Below are 18,879 nucleotides of genomic sequence, written 5' to 3'. Positions count from 1 at the left end.
TCTCAAGATCTTTGCAACCTTACTGTTGCAAAACATACTGACGACATTGATTATATTAGAATTTCTCAACTACTGAAGGTTTAAAGCACATTCAAGCACGTTTTTAACGTTTGGTCAACAACTTTAGACAAGTCTGTGAAATACTGGGAGAATATTGTCTGTTTAGAGGAGAACAAAAATGTCGTAATACATTAAAATACACTGCATATCACCCCCAAAACAATATGCAAACAGTGACGTTTGTGTGTGGGAACATCATGATGTGGGGCTCTTTTTCAGCATAACTGAAAGTATGAATGAACAAATGTACAGAGACATTCTTGATAAAAATCTGATGCCATCTATCAGGATGATGAAAACAAAATAAGAATAGATATTTCAGCAAGACAATGATCCCAAACACACAGCCAAGGAAATTCTCAATTGGTTTCAGAGAGAAAAAATAAAGCTCCTAGAACGGCCGAGCCAATCACCGGACCTGAATCCAATAGAACATTTTTGGAGGGAAGTAAAGCTCAGAGTTCATAGAAGGAGCTCACGAGACCTTCAGGATGTGAAGAGTGTTTGTGTGGAAGAATAGGCCATAATCACACATGAGCAATGCATGCAACTAGTTTCTCCATAAAGGAGACGTCTTGAAGCGGTATTAATTACATTTCAGTAAGTGTGTTCAATACTTTTTCCCTGTGTCATTTCTCATTATTACATAAAACTTAATTTATGGACATCTATGGTTTGATTTCTTTGCCTGTGTGGATTGGATGGGTTGTTACTGATATCTGGTGAGAATTTCGTGTCTATAGTACCTTGAGAAACATATTTACTTAGAAAATTGGTGACATACTCAATACTTATTTCACCCACTGCATGTGGTGACCATAATGATTCCATTTAGGTCCTCAATTAGAGACACTGTACATCTCTTTGGGAAAGAGGACTGAGAAGTTTGCAAAGAAATACACCTACATAGAGTACAGAAAGTAAACTGAATATGGGTACCTATGATGGTAATATAGGTTAACTCTTAATAACATTATATACCTATTCATGTCATGGCAATTTTACGCTTGATAATGGCTTTGTGTTTTATCAATATAAAAGTCTAGCCATAAAGGAGTTAATAAAAAAATATTTACTTTACAATAATCAGGTTGACTATGCAATTAAAAGTGATGCCAATCGTCGTAAGATTTTTGGGAGGCTTTTCAGAATATAGAAATAATATTTTCATTGCAAGGTTTGTTCGGTAGAGCACGGGTTTTGGTATTTTAGAAGATATTCTGAAAAACAATTTTCAGTTCAACAGAAATAGTGGTATACTTTAAGGATCATATTAATACAAGATATATATCAGCAAATAAACCGCTGCAGGGAATCTCATAATAGAGCGACCTGCTGCATTGTATCATTGCGCTCTGGTTATTTGATTCATACAAAAAAAATTTCAATCTGATTTTGCACCTATTTGACCACATGGAATTTCAAGCAGCTTACACAATTATAATATATAGAGAGATTGTTTGACAGCAAGGTTGTTTTTTTGTTCTTTTTGTTTCCTGGTTCCATGAGAAAGCAAATTTAAAGCTCCTGCATTGTTCCGCTCATTTACGGAACGAGGAAAACAAATATCTAATAGAAAAATCAAAATGAGGAATTCAACCCGTAAAATTAAATAAAGCCATTTGTAGCAACTGTTTAATGTGGGCTTCTAACTAGATTTTTACAGGTTGCGGGTATAGCTGATGTAGAGCAAGAATGACACTTACCTGAGGTGGATGTGCGCTCTTTTCGGGACTTTCTGCAGAAACGATGCCATAAACATCTGTTAGTAAATAAAAAACAAAAAATTTAAACAAAATAAACATGACAAATAAAACTTAATATGCGTTTTCCATGTAATTACAACTATTAGTATTCAATTTAAAATGTAATGCTCAGAATTCAAATTTATTAAACTCTGCCAACTTCTCCTTAATCTGTGGATTCTACCTCATGAATATACATGCTGTACGCCGCATACATTTGTAGCTGTCTTCTTATTCTTCGTCATGCCATTTCCGAGCCTTAAAGGGAATCTGTCCGAAAGATCAGCCCCCCCCTAAGCCATCTATATGAGCATGTAGGTCATAGGAAGTGGAATAACATGAGATCCTGACATCTGCGATGCGATGTCTTATTCCAGAGAAATCCACCTTTTTCTTAATATATAAATGAGCTGTTAAGATCTGAGGGCAGAGCAGAGATCTTCCAGAGAGTCTGCCTCTGGGGGAGTGTACTTCTCACCATGTATGATGTTGTCCAATCATAAGCAAGCAGGAACATGCTACCACAATAGTTTAGAGCAGATTTCTCCAGTCTGCCCTCCTCACCAATCTCACTGCATATTATTAAAAAGTAATCCCAGCAAAAAAGCACACAGATGAACGGTAGACTAGGGCACACAAATCACCATATTAACAGAAGAAGCTTTTTATCTGAAGTATTGCAGTGTATAGTTCAGTCAAAAAACGGAGGTGCTTACATGAAGAAACATGAATATTTCAATGTATCATGAAAAAAGAAGAAAAATGCAGCACTCACCAATAGAGCTGAAAAACTGTGCGTCTTTATTTCACATGAATTCCATCAACAGGTATGTGGACATGCAGGACATTGGAGGAATACCTGTTGATGGAATTCATGTGAAATAAAGACGCACATATTATTAAAAAGTGCTTGAAATAATACAAACATATGGGTGATTGCTAACACCTTTCAGCTTTCATGGCAGTCAGTCAATGTGTGGGGATGGGGAGTGCATCAGAGACTAGAGCACTGCAAGAAGAGCAAATAACAGTGTTTGTAATGAAACATAGCTCAACTTTGCTCTACTGACCCTGCCCCACCACACTGGCACCAGAAGAAAGCCGAAGACCTGTTAGTAATCACACTCTGCTCTTCTCTACTTCAACACTTTAATCCCACACAGTTCTGCAGTGAGACCAGTTAGGAAATCCGAGTATCTATCATTATGTTTCAAACGGAGAAACCTACTCCAAGATAATGCAGTGAGTGTTCTTCTTTCCTTAATATGCTGCTGCCTGAAAATGATTGTGCAACGTCATACAGGGGAAGGAAGGACACGCCCTAAGAGGCAGACTCTCGGGAAGATCTCTGTCCTGCCCAAAGGTTTTAAAGGGAATGTTAGTAGGCTCACCCCTCCTAAGCGTTTTATATGCAGGTCATAGCAATCTGAATAAAATGATACCTCAATATGTATAATACAATCAATGTCTTATTCCAGAGAAATCCACATTTTTCTTACATGTAAATGAGCTGCTCCAGTCTATGGTGGCAAACTGATCTGCATAAGAATCGGCCTCTAGAGATTGCTTTAAATAAAAAGAGGAGTTACCAGTGTGAGACAAGTAAGTAACACAAAACAGGAGAACTGAACTTTGTTTTCCTGCAAACACATTTTTTGCAGCTCTCAGAGCTCAGTTGTATTGTAACACTAGTAAAAGCCTGTCTGCCTGTGAGATGGAAGCTGAAGCTGAGTGGAACCTGCAGATGTGTCAGTAGTAATCACATACAGCTCTGCAGCGAGATCAGTAGAGCAGAGAGCGGCCATTACACATCACACTGGTAACTCCCCCTTCTATTTAAAAATATTCTCAGGAGGCAGAATCTCATGCAGATCAATGTCCACCCCCATAGTTGGCAACAGCTCGTTTATATAGAAGAAAAATGTGGATTTCTCGGTCATAAGACATGAGATCGCAGATATCAAGGTACCATTTTATTCAGCTTCCTACGACCTACAAACCTATAAAGACAGCTTAGGAGAGTTAATGCTACTGATAGATTCTCTTAAAGAGCTCATTCAAGAAAAATGTGAATTCCTCTAGAATTAGATATCGGATCACAGATATCAAGATATCATTTCAGACATATATAGACAGCTTAGGAGGGTTAATCCTACTGACCGATTCCCTTTAAAGCGCAACCCCAAACCTTGAAAAAGTATGCAGAAATACTTGTGACCTTGAATGAAGCCTTTTTAACTTTCCAAGTTTACCTTCCAATGAAAAGACTACAGTTTCTTAAAACTGTACCTCCAGCGATAAACTCGCCTCCACAATGTTCCCTTCAAAGTTTAGCCACCTGTGAAGCAACCATCTCTCCTTCCTCCTAATTTGATTTCCAAAAGTTTCCATTATCTACCATGATACAGAAATGTTGTAGGCATCATAGGTTCACTGTTAAGACTCCGAGATCTAATTGCACTTTATTTTACTATGTACAATTGCCAGTATCTGCCATCATGGCTCTGGCTACGCTTGTATACCTTGTTTTTCGTGTATAATGGATGACGGCCAATTATTGGGCTTTAGTGCCATTACTGCACTTCGGGGTTTGTATTGAGAGTTCTGCATGCGTTTAACTTTAATTGGCCTCCTGATGTGCCCGGTGTACACACACTGAGAGACGCAATGAGGTGTTTGAGAAATCTGAACATTGTTTCTGCTATATTTACTGCACAATAGCAGAATAATGAGATTATTGATACATTGCCTTGATTATACTGGTGCATAGAGGCATTAGAGAAGAAAAACAATAAAATGTGTAAATTTAAGAACAGCGGTACATTAAGAATGAACATTATGTATATATTATTTGGATTATATTAGAGCAGATTATTATACAGATTTATTGCACTTTAGATAGAACGTTAGGTTGTGTTCTCCTAGCTCTCTGCCACATATATATTTCTTTTCATGTATGAAAAGATTGAGCATCAGTCAGTCATCAGAGTGACATCAGGTTTTTTTTCACGGATTTAAAAAAAAAAAAAAAAGTTTTTTTGCAACAGAATGCGGTCTGATTTTTTTTTACGGACCCATAGACTTTCATTGCCGAGTTTGATCTGGGCACAGTCCTTAAAAAAAAAAACAGACATGTCAACATCTCCATAAAGACTATAACAGGGACTACCCCATAAAAAAAAATTTAAAAAATAGCACTTACCCTTTCCTTACGACATTGGGATACTGTAGATTATAGAATAAAGAACTTTCTACTTTAGTGGATAATAGCTTTGAATACTTAAAGGGATTATGTCAGCAGGTTTTTTTTCTCCCTCATCTCAGAGCAGCCTGATGTAAGCAAAGAGACCCTGAATCCAAGGACATATCACTTAGATTACTGGATGTAGCCGTTCTCACACAATTATAGCTTTTATATATAGTAGTGCAGCAGAGTAGAGGAAGCAGACCCCGCCCACACCAGGCTCTGTATATACTATGTCCATAGACAGTGAGCTGCTCATCACAGAAGGGGGTGTGGTCGGATCAGGAGGCTGGCACTGCTGGGTCACAGTGATAAGCCTCTTGTGCTAAGACAATCATTGCAGGAAACAAAACCAGGGAGCTTGATAAAAAAAGGCATAGCTGAAATCTGTGTTTTAACCTTTACAGCATGCTGTCTTCAGCTTACATTGCAAAAAACTTGCTGACCTACTCTCTTTAAGTGTACTAATAAAAGTAGAAAAAAAATATATTACAATTTTTTATCACTGATATTGTCCTGATACTTGGTATACAGTACTTGGTGGATATTAATATCTTTACAGCAGTTTCTGTGATATGTTGGAGGGGTAGGCTGACCAATATGCCTAAAATCCTGCATATTAAAAGAGAATACTACAGAGGTAGACCAACCGCACCTTTATTTTGATGCTGCCAGGTCTAACTGTAGACAGGATTACATTAAAGAACTACATTTACCATTAGTCCCCCTCTTACAGACACTGCTTCTATTTACAGCAGTCTACAAGTCACAAATACAAAATATACTAAGTGCTTTAATTACTTACTGACTTCACACAGAACACAATACTACTGAGAAATGATTAGGTATTCTATTGTTTACTAGGTTCAACTCCATATGCTACCCAGCATGAGAAACACCATTCCACTTCAGACAAGGAGGGAAGAAAGAGATGAGGAGCAGAGGATATAACAGACATGTGACCTCCCAGACTATATGACAAGCGGAATCATCTCCTTACAGGGTTAATAGCTCTTTCACTGTACCCACAACGCAACCAACCAATCTGTCGGCTGTAAGACAAAATCCAAAAGGTTGCTACTGCCAAGTGACTATGAACCATTTTAACCATTACGGCTTAGATAAATGTTCTATGTATTAAATCTGGAGTGCGACTTCCTCTCTTTGAAGAGCAGGGAGGAAGTAAAGTGCTACAGTGAAGTGCTACAGTAGTTCGAGTCTCCTCCTAGTCTGCTCAATATTGAAATTACTGATGTGTGCTACAAATGAATAAAGCTGACAGCATGGAGGGGCAATTTTTATATTGTAGTTCAGAAATTTGCATTGTACACACTGAGATTTTTTTTTTAAAGCAGATAAATGAATACAAAATGTTATTTATTTTATACAAATTCCTTGGGCCTGCGGATTGTAAAATCTTATTGGCATGTTTCTCACCCAACATTTTGAGTTTAAGGCCGGGGTGACATTTGCGGGTCCAAAGCGAGAAACTGGCCTAAGTCTCTCGCCTCAATACTCGGCACTTCCGCCGATGGTTCGGACCGGAGCCTTCAGCTGCACAGAAAGACATGCAGCTGCACACACCAGTCCTGAGTGCCGCGGCAGTGCCGGGTATTGAGGCGAATTTTTCGCATTGCTCTCGCAAGTGTGACCCCGGCCTAAATTGCATCCCCTGCTGCTATACAGTGACATCTGCTTCTTTTACCATGTAAAAAACAACTTTTTTCAAAATGCCAGTCGAACATTGCGGTAAAAAAAATAAGCACGAAAATTAAACCCATGGTGCGGATTTCAAATCTGCAGCATACGCATTCTTGTGCGTATTTTCATTGCAGATTTCACCCTGTTCAATGATTGCTGAATATACAGTGGCCAAAAAGTTTTGGTCTCATCTGACCATAGTACCTTCCTCCATACATTTGGGGAATCTCCCACATCTTTTTGGGCAAACTCAAAACGAGCCTTACAGTTTGTGTAAGTAAAGGCTTTTTTTCTGCCCACTCTTCCATAAAGGCCACCTCTATAGAGTGTACGGCTTATTGTGACCTTATGGACAGATGCTCCAGTCTCTGCTTGGGAACACTGCAGCTCCTTCAGGGTTACCTTTGGTCTCTCTGCTGCCTCTCTGATTAATGCCCTCCTTGCCAGTACACAGAGTTGGTGGGCGGCTCTCTCTTGGCAGATTTATTGTGGTACCATGGTCTTTCCATTTGATAATAATGGATTCGATGGTGCTCCAGGGATCATCAGATACTATTTTTTTTTTTTTTTTTTTACTAACCCAACCCTGACATGTACTTCTCCACAACTTTGTCCTTGACATGTCTGGAGATTTCCTTGGTCTTCAAGGCATTGTTTAGTTAGTGGTGGCTCTTGCTTAACCCCTTTACCCCCAAGGGTGGTTTGCATGTTAATGACTGGGTCAATTTTTACAATTCTGACCACTGTCCCTTTATGAGGTAATAACTCTGGAACAGCTGCATAAATCCCGGTGATTCTGACAATGCTTTCTCAAGACATATTGTACTTCATAATAGTGGTAACATTTTGATATAACTTGCGTTTGTGAAAAAAATGAAAATTTGGCGAAAATTTTGAAAATTTCGCAATTTTCCAACTTTGAATTTTCATGCCCTTAAAACAGAGAAATATGTCACACAAAATATTTAAAAAATAACATTTCTCACATGTTTACGTTACATCAGCACAATTTTAGAGCCAAAATGTTTTTTTTGGTTAGGAAGTTATAAGGGTTAAAAGTTGACCAGCGATTTCTCATTTTTACAACACTATTTCTTTTTTTCAGGGACCACATCACATTAGAAGTCACTTTCAGGGGTCTATATGATAGAAGATACCCAAAAGTGACACCATTCTAAAAAGCTGCACCCCTCAAGGTGCTCAAAACCCCATTCAAGAAGTTTATTTTAACCCTTCGGGTGCTTCACAGGAATTTTTGGAATGTTTAAAAAAAAATGTTTATTGCAAACAAAAGGAGACAGAAAAAGCGCAATAGGGTCATATCCACGCTACAAGGAGAAATAAAAACAATAAATTTGCTCACCTGGTTAGGATGAGAAAAAGCATATAGTGTGGCGGCTGCTGCAGATCCACAAGTCCTCAACGACCAGAAGAAATCACGCATTCAGGGGAATTTGTAGGAAGGATTCCAGGAGAGAGATATCAAAGATTCACAGTGGTTTATCCAACGCGTTTCTGGGGTCTCATGCCCCCTTCGTCAGGAAATACCACCAGTTGGTATTTCCTGACGAAGAGGGCATGAGACCCCCGAAACGAGTTGCATAAACCACTGTGAATCTTTGATATCTCTCTTCTGGAATCCTTCCGTGCGGCAGCACGGAATATAACCACAAATTCCCCTGAATGCGTAAAAAAATGAACATTTAACTTTTTTTCACAAAAAAATGGTAACAGGAGAAATTGGACCCCAAAAGTTGGTTGTACAAATTTGTCCCGAGTATGCTGATACCCCATATGTGGGGGTAAACCACTGTTTGGGCGCATGGCAGAGCTTAGAAGGGATGGAGCGCCGTTTGGCTTTTCAGTGCAAAATTGGCTGAAATTGAGATTGCATACCATGTCGCGTTTTGAGAGCCCCTGATGTGCCTAAGCAGTGGAAACCCCCACAAGTGACACCATTTTGAAAAGTAGATCCCCCAAGGAACTTATCTAGATGTGTGGTGAGCATTTTGAACCCCCAAGAGCTTCACAGAAGTTTATAATGTAGAGCCGTAAAAATAAAAAATCTAATTTTTTCACAAAAATGATCTTTTCGCCCCCAATTTTTTATTTTCCCATTTTTATTTCAGTTGTTTGGGCTCATGGCAGAGCTCGGAAGGGAAGGAGCACCGTTTGAATTTTTCAACACAGAATTGTCTGGAATTGGGATCAGACATCATGTTGCGTTTGGAGAGCACCTGATGTGCCCAAACAGTGGAAAACCCCCAATTCTAACTCCAACCCTAACCCCAACACATATATAAAAAAAATTATTATTATATTTGCATCGCTTTATTCTGCGAGCTATAACTTTTTTATTTTTCCGGTGATGGAGCTATATGATGGTTTGTTTTGTGCGGGACAAGATGACGTTTTCAGTGGTCTTCCACACAGGGCAGCCAGACCACAGACCAGGGCTTCACCAGCGTAATTCAATTCTAGAGGTTGTATACCCACTGCTATCAGCGCTGTCTTCACTCCTTATTTTAGTGATCCTAGAGGTCCCTTTTCTGAAGCCCTACGCTGTACAGCTGCCTGTTCTAATTTTGGACGGCTCAGTCCACATATGCTTTCCAAACGCCAGCCATTTAACATTTCCACTGGCCATCCAGACTCTCTACTTTGTCCTTCTTTTGGCTACCATTGCAAGGATTTATTTATTTCAGTAAACGAGATTTTTCTGATGAAGGTCCTATGCTGGACCGAAAACGTTTAAACCTTTCTGTCTGGATGCACAAAATAAAAGTGTCTGAATATTTCACATATTGAGTGCCAAGATTTTTGTCATTTTTGATTGATGGGTTGGATACCCGACTTGAGCACCAACAACCAAACTATTCCTGAGTGCCGTGCTCTCTTTATAGGACGTTTTCAGTGGTACCATGTTTATTTATATCCGTCTTTTTGATCACGCGTTATTGCACTTTTTGTTCGGCGATATGATGATAAAGCATTGTTTTGTTGCCTTGGTTTTTTTTTTTTTTAATGGTGTTCACTAAAGGGGTTAACTAGTGGGACAGTTTTGTAGGTCGGGTCGTTACGGACGCAGCAATACTAAATATGTGTACTATCATTGTGTAGATTTTTTTATTCAACTATTGATTCAATGCTAGAATAAAAATTGATTTTTTTTATATTTTTACAATTATTTAAAAAAAAAAATTTATTTCATTCTTACTTTTACACTTTGTCCCACTATGGGTCACTCATTTTGTGCAGGCTCATCGCTTATATGGCATGCAGATCTGTTGCTATAGAAGCTGTCAGCGCTGCACTCTGTGCACCTGACCTCAGAGACTTCCTGATCATGCACTGTGCATGACAGGAAGTTTCTCAGGTCTGGTAGCACAGATGTTGTCATGACGACATTGGGTTACCGTGGGAACAATCGGGACCCCGAGTTATGTCGCGGGGTCTCCAATCCAAACGCAGAGGAGCAGATAGCCCCTCTTCTTGCTCCAGGAACGCTGTGATCATATTTGATCGCAGTGTTTCGGGGGTTAAAGTACCAGGAGCCGACCGTGACTGCTTCTGGCACTTAGTGGCAGGTGTCAGCTGTGAGAATCAGCTGACACCTGGCCGCAATCAGCCTCTCTCCCCCCTTCCGTGAGCGCGACTGATCGCGTATGATGTACTATTCCATCCATGGGCATTAAGTCCCAGGGCACATGGACGGAATAGTACGTCCAATATCAGGAAGGGATTAAGGGTGTTGCAGCCTCTGTGGCCTTTCAGAAAAAGTAAAGTGTACTGTATATACTGACAGACGTGTGACACTTAGATTGCACAGGGGGACGTCCTGTCACTAAGCATGTGACGAATAAAGGTAATTTTTAGGGGGCTTCAAAGCAAGAGGTGAATACATATGCATATGTCAATTTTTATTGACTTGATCCCATAAATTTTTCTCACTTCACTTCAACTCAGACTATCTAGTCCTGATCCATGACACACAAATCGGATTACAACAATATTTAAACACAGGTTATAAATGTAACATAATGGGTAAAAAGACAAGGGGGTGAATACTTTTGTACGTTACTAGAGTGGGTGAAATCCCCAGTCGAAGTAACACATGTGGATTCAGTGTGGATCTGTTGCAGATTTGTGACCAAATCCACAGGGAAATTTTCTGTAATGTGTTAACATCGCCATATAGTATAATATGGCAATATATGATAGAAGAGATATACTAAGATATTTATACAACATCAAACTGAAAAATAATTACAAAATTTATATTTATGGAAAAATAAAAAGTTTCTTTACATCTAACATGAAAGCCAAATATTTTACTGAACAACTTCAAAAGCATCAGAACTACATGACCTGAAAGTTAAAATATGATCTGGGCTACGTGTGTCACACTGCTTAATTGGGACATGAGTTGACTAATTAATGGCTTTTAATATTAATATGACTATTGAAGGATGTTTTAGGTGCTCCCATAATTCCTGATTTAGAGTGAAGAGATGGGGTTCGTTTCAGGTTTGGGGCCAGTGAAGCACATACGTGTCCCCACAGACGTTCCATAGCAGCTGTTCCCAGTAGAAGTTAACATGGGGTAAGTAGTGTGACGAGAACCAACAGCTGGTACGTTGTAGATGCGGTAGGAACTGGAAAACAGCAGCTTTTAAGTTCATAAAACATAAATAACCTCTACTGTAATAAAAGGACCCATAAAGAGGACGGATCGGCTTTAACACTAATTTTCTTTTAAAATCTACAATAGCTCCTTCAGATAGACATTGCACATAAAGAATGTAGAGCTCAACCTGACATTTTGTTGTCTGTTTAAAAGGTAACTATTAGAATATACCGTGTTTGTGAAGTGTATAGGAAATGATACATAGTTTTCTAAATATTTTAAACATAAATTTGAAAATTGTGAGGTGCATTTGTATTTAGTCCCCAAATCAATATTTTGTAGAACCAATTTCACTGCAATTATTGCTGCAAGTCTTCTGAATTACCATATTTTACAAATTATAAGATACACTCTCCCCCCCAAAAAAAAAAAAAAAAAAAATTGGGGAGGAAAATGGGGGCGAGTCTTACATAGCTTACCGGGAGGCGGCTGCGGTGGAGTCACAGGAGATCGGGTCACTGATTCAGGAGGACGGTGGTGGCAGGAGTGGGGCATAGCTGCGGCCCCGGGAATCTTATATAATTTCGGTGTGTGGAGTCTGTTTTCCCATTAATTTCCTCGTGACGGGCTTCGGGAAAATGGCCGCCAGAAGCGTCGCATGCGTAGACTGAAATCTTGGGAGACGAGATCTAGGTAGATCTCAATCTGAGCATGCGCCACCTCCAGCAGCCATTTTTGCAACTCCCTCAGCAGGGAAATCAATGGAAAAATGGATTCCACTCACCAGAGCCGACACTGTATGAGAGCCCAAGGCCAGCAGCATCATTCCATTCCTGCCGCTGTCCTCCTGAAGCAGTGACCCTGCCCTCCTGTGACCCCACTCCAAAATTTGGGGTGCCTATTAAAATCTGATGGAGAGCATCTGTCAACAACAATTTTCAAGTCTTCATACATTTTCAATGGGAATTAGGTCTGGGATGTGACTGGTCCATTCACACACATGAATATTCTTTGACCTAATCCATCCATTGTAGATCTGGCAGGATGGTTAGGGTCATTTTTCTGCAAGGTGAACCAACACACCAATAAGTCTTTTGCAGACTAATAGGCTTTTCCTACCTGTATTTATCTCCATCCATCTTCAACTCGGACCAGCTTCCTTTACTCTGCTAACGAAAAGCATCCCCACGGCATGATGCTACCACCACATTTTTGACGGTGGGAGCTGGTATTTTCAAGCTGATGTGCACCTTCTTCTACATGCTGTGTCCCCTACATGGCTTTTTGCAAATGGGACTTCTTATGGCTTGCTTTCAAAAATGGCTTTCTTCTTGCCACTCTTCCACAGAAGCCAGATTTGTGGTGTATATGACTAAATGTTGTCCTGTGGACAGATTCTCCCACCTCTTGAAAGCTTCTCTAGTTAGTACTCCACCCTGCTTGGGAGGTCAGTTGTCTTGGTCTATGTTAGTGCCATACTTCTTCCATTTTAGAGTGATGGATTGTATAGTGCTCAGTGAGATGTTTAGAGCTTGGGTTATTTTTTTTATAACCTAATCCTGCATTACTCTTATCCACAACGTTATCCGTGACCTGTCTGGTGTGTTATTTGGTATTCATGATACTGTTTGATCCCTAATGTTATCAAGCAAACATCTGAGGCCATCACAGAACAGCTGTAGTGATTGGGAGACTGAATTACACACAGGCAATTGTTTTGTAGTGACCACTGTGTCCGCTAGGGGGCACTGTGTGGGTGTCCCAGGACAGGCGTATAAGCATTTCCAGTGTCCTGATAGGAGTAGGAGGCTGAATGATCATAATGTATCTCAAGGGGGTGGCCTTGGGATGAAGGATTGATTATGTGCTGATCAGCAGAGCTGATCTTTCGTGCCAATGTGTTACGGAGAGCTACCTACAAATCCACCCAGGGGTGTTTAAAAATGCCTATAGTAAAGACTATGTGAGTGTGTGAAGGACCTGTGATGAGGTCATAGACATGTGACCCGGTGGGCGTGGCTACGAATCATAAGGTGGCATGGGTAGGTCACATGGAGTGAATGCTTCGACCCGGTTGGTCCGTTGTGGAAGGTCCCGCTGGGAGATGGGGCTTCCTGCCTGACAGCATGTGAATGCTGTGAGTAATGGCTGCAAGCGTCTGACAGTTCCTAGGGGAGGGAATGAACGTCTACAGTGAGCTGAAGCAGCCATGAGGTAACCCTGACGGGGTGAGATATCTGTGAGGCTAGAAAGTCTGCGCAATGGACATTGCACAACCTGTGTGAGTACAGGCTTAACAGAGGGAAGCTCTGTCATGAACGCTATGCTGATTATATGAACTTTATGTTGCTGCTGTGAGTTTATAATGCCTGAACAAACTGCATGGACTGTCATTGTTTTATGGAAAACCCGTGCCGGACGTGATTATTTGGGTGCCAAGCGAGTGTCCCCAACCTTAAATGACAGCGCTACCTTACATACTCGACTTACTAAATATGTGACATCTGGAGGAATTTGGTCACTCAGGATTTTATTTAGGGGTATCAAACTACAGAGGGGCTGAATACAAATTCACAATTTTCATATTTATATTTTTAAAATATTTAGAAAACCATTTATTTTTTAACACTTAGTACAGTCGTGGTCAGCACACCACTGGGTCATAGTTGATCAGCAGCTCCCAGCGGAGTACAGCAGGACAGATGGAATCCAACTCTGTTGCACATTCTATATCCAGATCCACCAAATAATTGCAGTAGACACATCATATTGAAACAAACTGTCTTTCCACTCTTTCCATCCCTCCCCGAGCCCTTTCTGTCCAGTACTGAAATCCATGCAATTTTATTCAACGCTAACCCTGCTTTTGGCAAAGATAGGTCGGATAATGCAAATTCGAGTTACAAAAGATCAGCTCATCTCTACTCAAAAGGGATTAAGAGGTCGATTACAACACATAACCAATCAAAAATATAACAACACCTCTCACTCATAGTATGGCAGCTGTGATGCAGTGACCCCTGTGACAGCTAGGGGGCGCAATGTGGGCTCCCCAGGTCATTCATACAGGTGTTCTCTCTGTGCTGATGCAGAAACAGTGACTAGCAGGGTTGTGAATGGCCGATATATGTCACAGGGATGGATGCTCCCTGAGATGCAACCCGGAGTGTTTTGTTGTTAGTGCACCTGGGTCCAGGTTGCGGGTAGCTATGAGAGATGGGAGGGTCAGGCTACCCATATTACCTCACCTTTGGGTGAGGGTGCTGGCTGTACCCCTGTTTTCCTTCAGAAGCTGCAGGTATATTCGGGACCTGCCGTGAGGTAATGACCAGGTGACCAGCCATGTGATCCATACCTCACCTGGGGGTGGGGTTACAGCCTACATAATGAAGGTGTGTTTAGCACATAAGAGAGTGTTGGGAGTCTGGATTGTGCACAGATTTCCATGTGTCCAGGTGGGACACTACAGAGTTGTCTGTGACCTGGGAGGTAAAAGGCCTCCTATGTGTGTGGCTTCTGGCCAACCCTGCTTGCTGGATATCGCACAGCCTGGTGAAGCAGTGCTGGCTTTCCTGAACCAGAGGAACTTGAGGTCTGTGAGATACCTCCAGAGTGGACGGTCGGACAACCGTGAGTGGCACTGACCCCGGTCAGTAAGAGACTGTACTGTCCTATGGAACTGAATGTTTAACGGACATTGCCCTGGCCCTGTGTGTGAACAGGGTCTGAGGGGCGCAAAGCCCTGTTTATGGACTTTACTACTTTATGTTGCCGGACCAAAAGGCTGACTACTCTGTGTTTGTGTTGCTGGGGATATGGAGCAATAAACCCAGGAGAACTTTTAAGGAAATTGAGTCTTCCTGTATGTTATAGCGCTGCCAAGTGAGTGTCCCCCAATGCACTCAGTGAGCGCTACCTTACACAGCATATACAAGGAGCATGCAACAGGACTCTGCAAACGATGAATACGTGAAATCCACCTCTGCGCCACACAAAGACCTGAGATTGTTACGCTCACTCACTTTGGTCAAAATGTGCTCTGCCGGCGATAATGCAACCTATTTGAGATGGGACCCTAGTAATATGGCAGTATAATTTTGCCAAATCCAAATCTGTGTAATTTTTCAGGTGGTGACCTGAGAATGGTCGCTAGAGAACATGATTCCATGAGACCAAGAGCAATATGCTTCAGCCCACTCCAGCTGATACTTGGCACTGTGCATGGCATTTTTATATGCAGCCTCCATGAAAACTAAATCCACAAAAGTACAATTCTTCCTTCCAAAATATTAAGACCTCGGGTCGGTTGCACATTGACAAAGTGACTTGATCAACTTCGTATTCTATCAGTCAACAGAGATTGCATGACTTTATGAAGACTTAAAGTAAAGAAATTGGCCCATACTACGGATTAGAAGAGGTATGGTATATACCGTACATACTTTTGGCCATCTAATGTGTCATATAATTTGAAATAACAGGTTGAAAAGTAACATCCAAAGCTGTCAGAAAATATTACATTCTAGCCTTAACTATGCAATCCCATAAAAAATGCACATCACGATCAGGTTGATGTAACATCACATCCCTATGCGACAAGGCACGCATCATTTTCTGTTAATTCTCAGGATCTTTCCACTTCTTTGGCCTTTCATCTGCCTTCGCAGTGGCGTTGATGAGTCTTTTGAGTAATAATTTAATTTCCACACAGATGTTTCCACAGCTGCAGAAAACAAAATCTGCATTCTACACTGGTAAAATAGTAATTAAGCAAGAAGAGGGAGGCAGTCAACGCTTTTCTATTCTTGGTATAGAAAACACATTTAGAAAATTTCATTATTCAGGAAAAACGTGATACAAACATTACACTTTTTTCATAGTTTATATAGAAAAGGCAAAATAAACAAATAACATTACCATATGAAATTGAAAATTATACTTAAAAAAGTCATTAGCTTATCTGATCGAGCCAGTAAGAGATGAAATACTGACGGAATATAAGAACTACGCTAGATAAATTATCCCGTCAGACAGGCTTACAATCCGGTTAAAGCCAAGGGAAAAAAAAGTTCTCATGTGACTAAACACATTTACTATGTTGCAATAAAAAAGCCATTTACTTGAAAGTGCACAAGGATTTTAGAAGAAAATTCCAGTAAAAATATCCTTCAGACTACTTGGTGAAAGACTTTTCTATTAGAATTCTTTAGTCATTACGCATGGACCAACACACAGAAAAAGGAACAAGGTCTTGGTGGCAAACACAAAACAATAGACTTGTCACAAAGGAGCAGCGGTGTAGTAGACTGTAACTATGGTAAAGTGGAATGATAAAGCGAGTACCCCATGTCCACCTCTGGGTGGGGAACTAGAAATCCAATCTGGGGATTAGAAAAGACATCCAAGAAATGAAAGGATAAAAAAGGAGGGAGTGGAGAAACTAAAACATGAGCAAGAATTTTAGGACTCATTGAGGCTGTGTGCACACGCCGCTTCTTTTTGCTGCGTTCGTCCACTGCGGAATCGCGGCAATTCCGCACCCATAGGAATGCATTGATTCGCTTACTTTCCGCATGTGGCTATGTCCACCATGCGCAAAGTAAGCGGATCATGTGCGGATGGTACCCAGGGTCTGGAGGAAAGGAGACTCCCCTCCATGCTCTGGGTACCATAATCCTGTACAAAAATAGAATAAAAATAAAAAATAGTGATATGCTCACCCTCCAGCGGCCCCCGAAATCTTTCCCGCCTCTCACCGCGCTCCCGGCATCTTCCGGTCCCAGTAATGGTTTGTGCGCATGACCGCTGATGACATTGCGCTCTCGCGAGCATGACGTCATCTCAAGTCCTTCGCGCAAAGCATTACTGGGACCGGAAGATGTCGGGAGTGCCGCAGAGTAGATTGGGGGCCGTCAGAAGGCGAGAACAATAATATTTTTTTTTATTATTATTTTAACAACCTATTTCCAAGCGATGCTAATCGCTTGGAATGCGCAAGCATTCCTCAAGCGAAAAACGCTTGCAAAATGCTTGTTTTCCGTGGGAAAAACGCATGCAAATTCCCGCGGTGGGAGTGCGGAAATGTTGCGGAAATTTCCGCAGCATTTCTGCAATGTGGGTACATAACCTTAGGGTTACAATTTAGGATAATACAAGAACAACTTTAAGCAAAGTACACCCTCCCTTTTACTGACCTATTATAGTGGATCTTTAATCAAATATCACAATGCACAGGCATACATGCTGAAAGGAGATGTCCGGTCTTTTGATGAAAGTCTTCAGTCAATATGTTCTGCTTTACTCCTAGAGCTTTCCATCCCAACTTCTCAGCCATAGTTCTCTACTCCCTGCTGGTATACATATTCACCTCTTTGCGTTAGTAGCTGCCAGCAATAGCTTGCTATACCTTGGAGTTGGCTTGGGAGTTGTGAGCCATGAATTGAGTAGCCGTTTTGGAGTAGTCTCTGGAGACTGCTGTTTGGAAGTTTCTTTGGTGTTATCCTTCATCCTCAATCAGGGGCATGTGAGGCGATACGGCGCTGTCGGGGTGGCTGTGGGTGATCACACCAAGACCTGCTTGCATGTAAGTGGAGGATGTTATTATGCTTTTTAGGTGGCTAGCGCTGTGTATGCAGCAAATAAATATCTGCATTTTTTAGGCACTATTTATATTGCAGCTCACTATGAATATACAGACTGTGAGCAAATTAATACATTAAATACATTTCTATTTACTGTTTATGGAGTGCCATTTTCTTTAGGTGGCTAGCATTTTTATATGCAGCAGATAAATATCAGCACCTTCTTTGCATTAAGCACTTTTTTCAATGTGGTTCACAATGAATAGATGCACTGTGAATAACTGATTGCACTAGGCACTTTACTAAATACTGTTTACAGAGCATTATTTTCTTATATGAATGTTTAAGTGCGTTCCTCATTGACTATTTTTGCATGGTCTTTGGTGTATTTCATACCCACGGCAATTTTGTGTATATCCCTTGTTTTATTTTTATGTATGTAATGAGTAATAAATTTTGAATATTTTAATAATGCTGTACGTTTGTCTCTTTTTCTGCCAGAGATGGTAGATATGGTTTACGCATAATGATGTTTTGAGGTGGTATATATACATTTTTGGACATTTTTGATATGGTTATTCTGTAATGCTGTAGGTAACCTGAAAGATAAGAAAAATGAGTTAGATTATACTCACCCGGGGGGGGGGCGGTTCGATGTGGTGGGTGTCGCGGTCCGGGTCCAGCGACTCCCATCCTCTAGCGATGACGTCCTCCTTCTTACTTCTGCCGCGGCTCCTGCGCAGGCATACTTACTCTGCCCTGTTGAGGGCAGAGTAAAGTACTGCAGTGTGCAGGCGCCAGACCTCTCTGACCTTTCCCAGCACCTGCAAACTGCAGTACTCTGCTCTGCCCTCAACAGGGCAGAGTAAGTACGCCTGCGCAGGAGCAGCGGCAGAAGTAAGAAGGAGGACATCATCGCTA

At 41.0% G+C, this 18,879-nt stretch overlaps 1 protein-coding gene across 2 annotated transcripts in view; it reads right to left on the bottom strand.

The window, feature by feature from the left end:
* The window catches only part of B3GLCT (beta 3-glucosyltransferase), a 591,167-nt gene that overhangs the window by 415,891 nt on the left and 156,397 nt on the right, over positions 1 to 18,879 (bottom strand). For both annotated transcript variants that reach the window (XM_073583176.1, XM_073583175.1), the window contains exon 2: positions 1,767 to 1,822. In XM_073583176.1, the coding sequence (XP_073439277.1) occupies positions 1,767 to 1,822 (56 nt within the window). The remainder of the gene's footprint in view (positions 1 to 1,766; positions 1,823 to 18,879) is intronic.

Source organism: Dendrobates tinctorius, unplaced genomic scaffold (genome assembly GCF_039654945.1).
Source record: "Dendrobates tinctorius isolate UK_male_01 unplaced genomic scaffold, ASM3965494v1 ptg000075l, whole genome shotgun sequence".
Lineage (NCBI taxonomy): Eukaryota > Metazoa > Chordata > Amphibia > Anura > Dendrobatidae > Dendrobates > Dendrobates tinctorius.
This window is presented reverse-complemented; position numbering and strand designations above follow the sequence as displayed.